Genomic DNA, 12,560 nt, shown 5'->3' with positions numbered 1-12,560 from the left:
GAATCTTGGGGTTAGTAGCCTGTGCTCTTAACCTCTACGCCATATGCCCGTGGGCTGAAGAAGGCTGGAGGGGTATATCCGCCGAAATGTTGTGTTAACAACAAACAAGATGAGGACAAGTATCTGTTGAATGTAAATAATGTACATAATTCCTCATCTCTTAAATAATAGAACTAAAAGACAGGCTGGTCATGGTTGGAATGCCTTTGTTCATCAGCTTACTCAACACCACTGCCATCATCATCATCACCACAGAAAAAACAAGAACAGCAGTAGCAGTGCCGGCACCAGCAGTAGCGAAGGCAGCGGTAACCAAGTGCCACCGTCAACATCAGCTTGATCTCATTTTCTTCCTCCTTCTAGCAGACTTTATTCCTTGAGAATCTCTGTTTGGTCGAAATCTCAAGAAGCAAAAAACCCTCAAGTGTGAGAAAAATAAAGAGTGCATCTAACGGTTGGCTGGTTGGCTGGCTGGTTGGGTGGTTGGTTGGTTGGTTTGCTGATGGAGAACTGGGTGTGTGTACGGTACAGTGAGTGGTTGTTGGGAGGAGGGGGGAGGAGGAGGACGAGGAGAGGGTAAACTGGGGTAGAAAAGACTTTACAGAAAAAAAACAAAAAAAAAAACAAAGGAAAAAAAAAGGAAAGAGAAACCCATCCATGTAGAAGCTATAAAGGTACAGGGTGGGTGGGTGGGTGGGTGGGAATGGTGGGGGATAAATTAAAACAACAAACAACAACAACAACAACAAGTGCAGTGAAACAAGAGGTGCAAAATGGTTAGTTCATTCCAACCCTAACCCTGCCATACTTCAACCAGAGATAATATTTATGGAATCAGGGTAGAGGTGCAGTGAGGTGAAGTGTAGGAGGGGTGGATGAGAGGAATGGTTACTGATAGGGAAGTTTTTTTTTTTCTTTTTCTCTTTTTTTTCTTTTTTTTTTTACTGTCTTTAGTTTCTGATCAAATCAGATCTGGGAAAAAAATTTGCTGTCCTTTTAGTTTGTACATGTTTGTGTTTGTATATTAATACACACACACACACACACACACACATGCACAGACAAGCATAAACACTCAAAGATACACACACACAGACATATATACACACACACACATATATACACACACACACATATATATATATATATACACACACACACATATCATCATTTAACGTCCATGTTCCATACATGTATACATATGCATAGACATGTGTATGTGTGTGTGCGTGTGCGTGTGTGTGTGTGTGCGTGTGCGTGTGTGTGTGTGTGACCATCACCTTAATCATCAGGTATGGCCAAGTGGTTACAAAATATGGTTTGCTATCACAACATCCAGGGTTCAAGTCCACTATTTGGCACTTTGACCAAGTCTCTTTCACCATAGCTATAGTTCAGGGTCATCTTAGCAAGTTTATGAGCCCCCAAGCAAATCAGTGCACTAGGCCCAATAATTTTTTTTTTTTTTACAGCAAGCCACAATATAAATAGATCAGAACTGGGCCCCAAAACCCATGAGGTCCCAGGCCAACTGCCCAGTATGCCCATACGTCAAGACAGCCCTGCTTAGACCAACCCAAGCTTTATGAATGAAACTGAATAGAAAGAAAATGTGTGGAAGCTTGGCAGGGTAACTGTACTTGAATTTAAAGGGCCAGGCCTTGTCCCAGTATCTGTTGTCAAGTAATGCTGGGGAAGGGGGGGACAGACAGACACACAAACATAAACACACACATAAATATATATATATACATATACAACAGGCTTCTTCCAGTTTCCATCTACCAAATCCACTCACAAGGCTATAGCCCGAGGCTATAGTAGAAGACACTTGCCAAAGGTGCCACACAGTGGGACTGAACCTGGGACCATGTGATTGATAAGCAAGCTACATACCACACAGCCACTCCTGCACCTATATATATATATATATACATACATACATACACACACACACATATATGTGATAGATATAGATATGTGTGCGTGTGTATGTCCGTGTGTGAGTGAGTCAGTGTGTGTGTGTGTGTATATATATATATATATATATAATCACACACACACACAAACACACATATATATTTATATACTACAGCCTCTATCTTCAACTTCACCATAGTCCAAACATAACAAAATCTGAATATTTCACAGCTGGGCACTTAAACACATGCATCATTTGCATGTGTGAGTGAACACATGTATATGTATCATAATTGTTGCGCCTGTCAAAAAAACAACAACATAGCATTGGAATGTTTCACAGCTGGGAAAGTAAATGTGTGTGTGTGTGTGTGTGTGTGTGTGTGTGTGTGTGTGTAAAAGTTGATGTTACCAATTAACTGTTGTTAAATCATAATGCATCTAGAAGAAATTCATCTCTAATAGAACCTGCATTTTTTGCTTATATACCCCTCTCTCTCTCTCTCGCTCTCCCTCTCTCTCTCTCATTATCTATTTCTCTCTCCTCTTCTTTCTCCTCCTTCCCTCTATTCTATGGTTTCTATCTTTTTCATTCAAGGTCCTTATATTATCCTCGTTAACTACTTGTCTTTCTTAAAAGTCTTTCACCCCCCCTCGCTATCTTCCTCTACTAATCTTCACATCCTGAAACAAATAAACAAACACACACACACACACACACACACACACACACACACACACACACACACACACAAGCACACACACACACACAACAACTGTAGTTTCAGATGAAATGAAACTATTGTTAGGAATTAAACCTAAGTCAATGACCAGGTATTTTAATTTCATTTGCTGACGGGGACTTCTTTCCCATTTATCTCTGTAGTTAATGGGCGTGAGAAAGTTATGAACATCACACAATCTCATATCTTTAGTGCCCCTCACACACTTCCTCTGAATCTAATATCCTTGTATGCAGACATGACCGTGTGGTTCAGAAGTTTGCTTTACATCTACGTTGTTTTAGGTTCAATCCCAGGGCACACTGACTCAGGGAAAGGTCTTACAGCCTTGGGTAGACCAAAGCCTTGAGAGTGACATTTGTTAGCTGAAATTAAGGAAGTTTGTTAGGGGGATCATTTGCACTTTTGGGTGGGGATATAAAACCTGTTATCTGGTTTGACATCACCATCTGGCCCTGGATTCTATTAAATGAAGTCCTTCACAGTTACAAGCCTGCAAGCCAGGTTTCTGTTCTGCGGATAACATCTTTCCCTCCTTCCTCACACCAGGCCCAGAAAAGGGTCGTTGGGCACTACCCTCATGCCTTTGACTAATAAATTAATTAAAAAGGATATTTATATTACACACACACTCATGGTGTTTTTCTTTGTGTTTTCTCCACACTGTCTAAGTTATGAAACTTGGGGTAGTACATATAACATTCCTCATGCCCTCTGAGACTCCTGGGGTTTGGTAGGGGCAATGCATGAAAGAAAACCAAAATCCATGGGTTACAGTAGTGGGGAGTAGTATGAGGGGTGTGAGTGTGGAAGAAGACTACAACCCACAAGTAGCTTTCGTAGGAAGTAGCAACATTTAGAAAGCAAGTTATCCTTGACCAGAGACCAAATCTTCACTCTAACAAATTCCTGATTAATCCAACCAATATTCACACATTCCTTCCATTTCACAGATCAAAGACAGCATATACAAACTATGGGTAAGCTAATGAAGAATTAAAACTGGATTATGAACACAGTTCACTCACAGCTTACTCCTTGCTCTTATAACGTTGACATTTAGTGATTAAAGAGAAGAAAAAAAAATGAAAATAAAGAACATATTCCTTTAAGACAATATTTAATGGTATTAGGTGTTGTTGTTGCTGTTGTTGTTGGTAGTGGTAGCAGTGGTAATAATAATGGATCAAACAACAAGCAACTTAAAACAAGAACAACCATGTCAATAGAAGGCAAAGCTTAAACTTCTTAACACTAACCAAACAAGGAAAACCATTGGGTGGACGTTTGTCATTCATGCTCGCTTATTTTCTCTTATGTGTATGCATGTCATGTGTGTTTGTATATATACACACACCTACAAATGCCTATAATAGCAAGTGAGGTATAATTGATTATCTTGATAGACAACACAGCCATTTTCTTCTTTTCACTTTTTTTTTCTACCTTTCGCAACTCTGCTGCAAATATTCAGTGGCGTTCATTTAATCGTACAATGGATGCAAGTTTTGCAATAATGCATGGACTTTTTACATAGCCTGAACATCATCATCGTTTAACGTCCGCTTTCCATGCTAGCATGGGTTGGACGGTTCAACTGGGGTCTGGGAAGCCCGAAGGCTGCACCAGACCAGTCAGATCTGGCAGTGTTTCTACAGCTGGATGCCCTTCCTCACGCCAACCACTCCGAGAGTGTAGTGGGTGATTTTATGTGCCACCGACACAGGTGCCAGACGAGGCTGGCGAACGGCCATGCTCGGATGGTGTTTTTTTATGTGCCACCGACACAGGTGCTAGACGAGGCTGGCGAACGGCCACGCTCGGATGGTGTTTTTTTATGTGCCACCGACACAGGTGCCAGACGAGGCTGGCGAACGGCCACGCTCGGATGGTGTTTTTTTATGTGCCACTGACACAGGTGCCAGACGAGGCTGGCAGACGGCCACGCTCGGATGGTGTTTTTTATGTGCCACCGACACAGGTGCCAGACGAGGCTGGCAGACGGCCACGCTCGGATTGTGTTTTTTATGTGCCACCGACACAGGTGCCAGATGAGGCCAGGTGCTAGTTTTAAAATTGATTTTGTCTTTTGAAGATAACAATCAATGCGTCCAATATAGAATTCTCATGTAGGGCTTTTTGTTAGAGTGTTGGGCTCATGACCATAAGGTTGTGAGTTCAATTTCTGAAGCGGGTGGCATGTTGTGCCATTTAGCAAGACATGTTGTTCCAGTCTACTTAGCTATAATTGAGTACCCAGTACTGGGTCCAGCTCTTTCCCTCTCCAACCATCACAACCTCAATGCTCCATGTGTCGAGAGATAAGAGGTCTAAGTGGGTGCTATATCTACTTCCAACCACGTAGGCATCTACAAGAATTACAGAAAGCTTGGAGCATGCTATCATGTCACATTCATTTGCAAGTAATAACTATGTATACTTTTTACTTCCATAATAGCACACACACACACACACACACACACACACACACAATCCAAAAATCCACACAAGGCATTAAATTCTACTTCCTTGATTTACCCAGCAACAACAAGAAAACATACATATTCAATGAAGGAGCCCCAACATAGTCACTCAACCAGTTAAAAATAGCTACCAAATCTACTGTCTTTAAATGAAAAAAGAGAGATACATTGGACAATGTAGTCCTTGATATACAGAGAGATAGGGTGGTCATGACTGGATGGAATAACTTTGATTATGGGTTAGCTTGATCAAAGCTGGTCTAAGGTGAAACCATGACAACAATCAACAATAACAGTAATAATAATAGTTACAATATAAAAATTTAAAGGGGGCTTTCTGTGAAACAATGCTTCAATAATGCATTCATCTAACCCATACTAGCATGGAAAAAACAGACATAAAAACGAACAAATGAAATAAAGAATTAAGATGGAAATAAAACAAACCTCTTTTTGGATTCCATGAAAGTGTCATATTCTCGTGCCATTTTACAACACAATGCTTGACTGAAAATAGAAATTAAAACAAATTAGAGAATTTTATTACGAGAAATGTAAACAAACTAATGTTTGTTTTCAGAAGCATAGAAATGTGTATTGCAAGATACAAATAAGGTAAAAATTTATTTTCAAATGCAAAAACAGCAGAGATTGGATACGATATCCATACAAAGTGGATAAATTTTTCAGTAACCAGCCATGGAAGTTTATAAAGAGTAAAAGTTTGTATAGAAGTTAAATTATATATATGTATATATATATATATGTATATATATATATAATATATATATATATATATATGTATATGTATATATTGTTTGAGTCAGCCTCTTGCTACTCTGGAGTTCCATCAGCATGCTCAGAAAGTCATCAAATAATTTATGACTCATAATTTGCCTGATGATCCTCTGAGCACATGCAAACACCAGTGTAGCAAGAGACTGACTCAAACAAAATAGAAAATATTAATCTCTACTAAGGTACTAAGGTATTGGGTACTCATTCATCTAACAGCCAACACTAAATCCATACACACACACACACACACATCAGTAATTCAGAAGGCCACCATTGTCACACATTGTGGTAAGTGCCTGTGGAATAACCAATTACATTATAATACTATTACATGCTATTACATAATAGGTACACTGCAAGTTCAAATTCCACCAAGGTTGATTCTGCCTTTCATCCTTTTAGGGTCGATAAAATAAGCACTGGGGTTGATGTAATTGACTTACCTCCCCGCCCACAAAAAAAATTGCTGGCCTTGTGCCAAAATTTAAAATCACTATATAGCAAGTAGATTATTTGATCAAACAACCAAATACTTGTCTTTGAAACCAACAGAGGAACCCCATGTTGTTGTTGAGTCACCCCTGATTAGTGTATTATCATCATCGTTCAACGTCCGCTTTCCATGCTTGCATGGGTTGGACAATTTGACTGAGGACTGGCGAACCAGATAGCTGCACCAGGCTCCAATCTTGATCTGGCAGAGTTTCTATGGCTGGATGCTCTTCCTAATGCCAACCACTCTGAGAGTGTAGTGGGCACTTTTACGTGCCACCAGCACAAGGGCCAATCAGGCAGTACTGGCAACAGCCACGCTCAAATGGTAGTGTTTAATATTATATATAGCATTATAAAGATTTTATCGATGTCTTTTAAATTGCCAAGTTACTCTTAGACATAGACACAGCTCAACACACCAGTTTATAACCTTGGAAATATGAACGGATGTGTGCGCACATGCACACACACACTCACTCACAAAATGACAAGCTTCTCTCAGCTTTTATCAAGCAAATTCCACTCACATGGTAGCTCTGGTTAAGTCAAGACTACTGTAAAACATATTTGCCCAAGGTGACACAAAGTGAGATCAAACCCAGAACCACATGGTTGAATAGCAAATTTGCTAACTACATAGCCATACCAGCTCCTGTTTGAGATTACAATTTACAAAAATGCAGGGTAATAAATGGCAGAAACTATAAGAATGTCTGACAAAAAGCTTTGAAGTGGTTTAGTTACACTAGCTATTACCTAAGTTGAAATCCTGCAAGGGTTGGCTTTGTCATTCAAACTTGATTGATAAAATAAACAAGTATCATTCAACTCAAGTGCCAGGGGTGTGTTTTTCTTGATAGCTACATGAAGTAAGTCATGTGCAGAATCTAAGTTCAATAAAGCTAAAAGAAATACAACACAAAAACTATAAATCAAGCGCAACCCATGTCATCATACCCAAATATAAGTAATTTGTTTGTTTGTTTCTCTCAAGCTTTCTCATTAGTAGAAAATAAGAAAATCAGGTGAGTCACTGGCAAAAATACGATGATATATAATGGAGAGGTGGAGTGGGTTTAAGTTTGGGAAGTAAAGGAAATAGAAGGTGAAAAAGAAAAGGAAAAAAACCCAACCAACTTTTAAAGAAACTTGGATGAAGATATTTTGTAAATGATTGTAAAATTAAACAGTTTGTCTGATAATAGCAACAACATAATAATAGTGATGGCCTCTGATTTAGGCACGGGGCCAGTAATTTTGAAGAGGGGAGAGTTAGTCAATGCTATCAACCCCAGTACATGACTGGTACTTTCATTTTATCTCTAGGTGCCAAGTTGCAGGCCATTAACTGATCCTGGTAAATAATGCATGCTTTAAGACTACCATGTAATCCCTTCAGTAGCTCAATTTCAGTACTTGAAAACATACTGGAGTAATAAGAGAGTGCTTTTGACAGACAGAGTGTGTAACCTGAACTAGCTCTGACCAATGGTCTTTTTAGTCAGACTACCTAGCAAATGCCACTGTACATTGATGTATTCCAGCCTCTGAAAACAACCAAGTGCTGAAGACCACTGCCACATAATGATGATCACCCTACTAAAGATATGAGATGCAAGCTCTCTTGGATAAATCTGTCAGGAATTACCTGGGTTTGTGAACCTTCAGCTTCCCTACTTTTGATAACCACTAACCTCATGAGCATTTTCCCTGAAACCTTAAATTTTACTTTTAGCAGAGTTATAGAGGAAGGAACTGTCAATGATGTCCTCCTTGTTCAGATCCTTCTTTAGTAGCAGCAGCAGCATTTCTCAGCTAACACTACTGATAATGGTCTCAATCTGTTACCAGTTACAATAGATGTCTGCCAAAAGATGAACAAACAAGTCTGGCATATATAATAATAACTAAGTAATTATGTGGAGGTTGAAAAGAAACAACCAGTTCTAGTCAAGAGAATACATCAACTTGTATGACAGAGTTGGGGGTTTCCATACATGGAAAATTATATCAAAATTATAAAATATCACCAGAAAAGTGCTGATATAAAAACAGGCACCATAAAAGGTCTCAGAGAGTAACAAAACAGCTATAGTCTAGGATATGCCAATCCCCACAGACAGGAGAATCAAGTATAATTAACTGGATATTGTTTTCAAGGATTATAAGCAACATAAAGTAAGTACTCCGATGGGTCTCAAGAGATGATAATGTATCACTAAAAGAAATAGAGCAATTATCCAAATATAATGATTTGGAAATAGAGATAACTAAAGTATGGTGATTGGAAACAGAAACAATTCCTATAATAATACATAACCAAAACTCTAGAGAATCAAACATATACACATCATACAGAAATAGCAACACAGACATATTTTGTAGAAACACTTCCAATACAATAGAAAACAAAATGAAAACAAAACACTGCATCTTCTCAAGGCACACAAATAAGACTTACTGAAGAAAAATAATAACGATTTCTTTTACTGTTATTAAGGCAATAGGATGGGAGACATTACAAGGACAAATTAAAATAATAATTACAAAAAAAAATAAAAATTAAAAAACAAAGATTAACCTAGATTATACTATTACCCATGGATGAGTTGTTGGTGAAGTATTTTGATAAGAAAAAATTTAAAGCTCAAACAAAATAAAACACAGGTGTTCATAAAGTGATACAGGAGCTAAGTAGCTCTAGAAGGGTTTTTTTTACTATTGTTTTCTTTTCTATTCTTTTTTATTTTTTTGGTTTCCATGGCTCTTTTCAACTGGCTTTGTAACTAGTGAGAGCATGGGAAGAAAATGTCCTCAAATTGAAGGAATGAAGAGTAGGAGTGACAATGTGGTCACCCCACATTTTTAAGAGGACATGACCAAAATGACTTATCCAACCCATGACAGCATAGAAAGCAAACATAAAATAATAAGATATTGATGATGATTATGATGATGGAGACAAGTCCATATATATAAATCATAATCATGGCTGATGCTGAGGTCATATAACTGACACCTGTACATAAAGAGCATCTTTTGAGCTTTGGGCCTCATGGAGGCAAAGTGGCTGAGTTCCTTTCAAGTGTTGGGCCTCATGGGGGTAATGACTGAGACCTTTAGCATTATGTTATACATGAGAAGATGACCCATCAAGCTGAGCAAAATTGCAGTCATGGCAGATGGCACCAGTACCAGTGGAATTACACTTCCAGAGTGGTTGGCGTTAGGAAGGGCATCAAGCTGTAGAAAACCATGCCAAATCAGACTGGAGTCTGGTGCAGCTTTCCAGCTTACCAGCCCTGGTCAAACCGTCCAATCCATGCCAGCATTGACAACGGATGTTAAATGATGATGATGATGACGATGATAATGATACATTAACCAACCCAATATAGTGCATAAAAATGAAGGGTACCAAAAGAGAAAAAAAAAGGACAAATAAACCGACAGAAAAAGAAACGAAAAGTTTCCAGACTTCTGTCAGCTTAGAGAGAAAATAGAAGTCAGATAATCAAACAGAAATTAATAAAATTATTTTCCCATGACTTTTTAAAGTATTTTAGTCAGATTAAGTGATTTGATTCTGTAAAAAATAATGTCTTTATTTTTCACCACCCACAGCTGATATGCATATGAGTGTGTATGTGTCTGTACTTTTTTTTCCTGCTTCTTTTTTTGCACATTTTAGGTGAGTGTCCTTGAATGTTGTTGACTTAGAAAATCTTGACCTTAGGTAAACATGGCTGCCTCTTTAAATGTTTGAAATCCTCCCCTATCAGCAATGATAAGATATTTGATGAAAGATTCATAAACATCTACAGCCAGCTTGGCTGACTTAAAGAAATACAGATGAGGCTCGATATCTATATTGAGCAATAAAAAGCAGCTATCAGATGATACACTGAGTAATAAGTCAGCCTATCTATTTATCTATGTAAACAAACAAGCATGCACACACACAACACACACACACACACACCTTATCTTCTACTTCTTTCAGTCATTGGCCAGTGGCCATACTACAGTATCATCTTGAAGGGTTTAATCCAAACAGTATGTATTCTATTGGTTTCTTCTACAAAAACCATTAAGTTAAATGGATGTAAACAAACCAACAATAGTTGTCAAGTGGTGAGGGTGAAGGACAAACACAAACCAAAAAACATCACACATACACATATGGGCTTCCACTCAGTTTCCATCTGCCAAATTCACTGACAAAGCACTGGTCAACCTGATGCTATAGTAGCAGTCACTTGCCCAAGGTGTCGCACGTGTGCGTTTGCTCATGTGATATAAGCAAGGTCTACATGCAACCCTGATCCTAGTTTCATTCCATCAGCTTCAACACATTAGCATTTTGTAAAGTAATACAATGACTTAACCCTTTCGTTGCTGTATTTCCATTGAGATGCTCTGTGTTTCTTTCAATTACTTTAAATATAACAAAGAATTTAGTAAAATAACTTAGTTATCATTAAGCTAGTGTTAGGAACATAAATTGCGACTAAGGTTTGGTGGAAGATTTTAATTCCAAACTTATAAAACAAGACATTTGTACTCAGAGCCAGAGCTGGTTTCAGCTGGGTTAAAGTGACATAAGTGTTGTAGAAATGTCATGCATTGGGGGAGGTGATCCCTTTGAAATTTGCAAGGAAAAATTTAGGCATATGCCACAAGCAAGTCAAAATGAGTTTGCTAGTTTTACATAAGTTTGTGCAGGGTGGCAGATAATACAGAGTTCTTTTGAAACAAAAGGTACACTACTATTTTGATCTGTTCTTAAATAGTTGTGCCTAATCTAACACAGTTCTCAAGTTAATGGTAGTCTCTTTTTCACTTCTTGTGCTCTGAAAGCAATGTGATGTTTTTTAGTTTCCAGTGATGGTATGAACTGATGTAGTGAACACTCATTAATCCCTATGTAATTGATATATTTCTGATGAAGACATTACTTGTCAGTATACAAGGCTTTTCTGTAGGCATTTGCTTTACAGGAGGCAAAACTATGAATGAATCCTTTTGCACTACAATTAATTGCAATATTTTTACATTGTGATTCTTGATGATACTAGAGATATTTTTCAGGGTTTTTTACTGGGTATAGACAAATTTTCTTTTTGTGTGTAGGGGATTATGTGCATGCATGTGCAGTGAAAGCATGATGCCAAGTAGCTAGTGTGCTGGGCTCACAATTACGTGACTGGGGATTTGATTCCTCGGTCAGACAACATATTGTGTCCTTCACTACAGTACATCATTTCTTGTTGCACCAAACTATTTAGCTTGAAAATGAGTACCAGCACTAACCTGGTGAAGCCCTCTTTCTGTTCTTGATGCCATGTTGGGCCAAGTAAGAGAGTGCCAAGAGGGTGTCTTCTATGTTAATGACTATACAGGTACTTAACACAATTAACAAAAGTATGGTGCAATCTACCAGGTCATATTTGCTAAGCATTTTTTTAAGTGTTTCTGTGTGTGTGTGTGTGTATGTATGCATATGTGTACATATGTGTGCAAGTGTCAGTATAATACAGGTATTTTTAATAACCTTAAAGTAAAGGTCAAAGGTGAAGTTGACCAAGACTTTATTTTAGCTCAAAACTAAATTATTATTTTACTGATTAGTGTTGGCTAAATTCAAGCTTAATTAAGCAGACCTCTGATCAAAGACATTCCAAACATGACCATCTGTCTTTTTGTGTATATCTATGGTTGCACAGTCTAAGGTATCTTTCTTTTTTGTAATTTGTTGTAACTTCTTCTAAGAGGTCAAGAGACAATTTGGAGGCTTTTTTGTTGGCTTATATTAATTAGTTTAGTCCAGTATGTTATCGTCTTCATTCACTCAACCAGTTCTGGAATACCTGGTAAGATTTGAACTAAGAACAGGAAGGTACTACAAATGAGATACTGTCAAACTATCAAATACTCATAATTTTTCTCTTTAAGCTCAATTATTCTCAATTTCTTGAGAATTTATAGGGGATTTAGTATTGAAATTATTGAAAATTATCCAAAAATATTTAGCCTTGACTTTAAAGAATAAGAATTAAAAACCAAAAGTCACTGTCATATGTGTGCGTGTGTGTGTTACCCACTCTTTCATCTCTCTCAA

General features: G+C 37.9%; 1 protein-coding gene across 1 annotated transcript in view; it reads right to left on the bottom strand.

Annotated features, from left to right (window-relative positions):
• Positions 1-12,560, bottom strand: part of LOC115215667 (beta-1,3-N-acetylglucosaminyltransferase radical fringe-like) — a 102,056-nt gene that overhangs the window by 34,635 nt on the left and 54,861 nt on the right. The window contains exon 4 of the mRNA XM_029784931.2: positions 5,594-5,653. Coding sequence (XP_029640791.1) covers positions 5,594-5,653 — 60 coding nt within the window. The remainder of the gene's footprint in view (positions 1-5,593; positions 5,654-12,560) is intronic.

The sequence above is a fragment of the Octopus sinensis genome, linkage group LG9 (assembly GCF_006345805.1).
Source record: "Octopus sinensis linkage group LG9, ASM634580v1, whole genome shotgun sequence".
NCBI lineage: Eukaryota > Metazoa > Mollusca > Cephalopoda > Octopoda > Octopodidae > Octopus > Octopus sinensis.
Note: the sequence above shows the minus strand (reverse complement) of the source record. Positions and strands in the feature narration are given on the sequence as shown.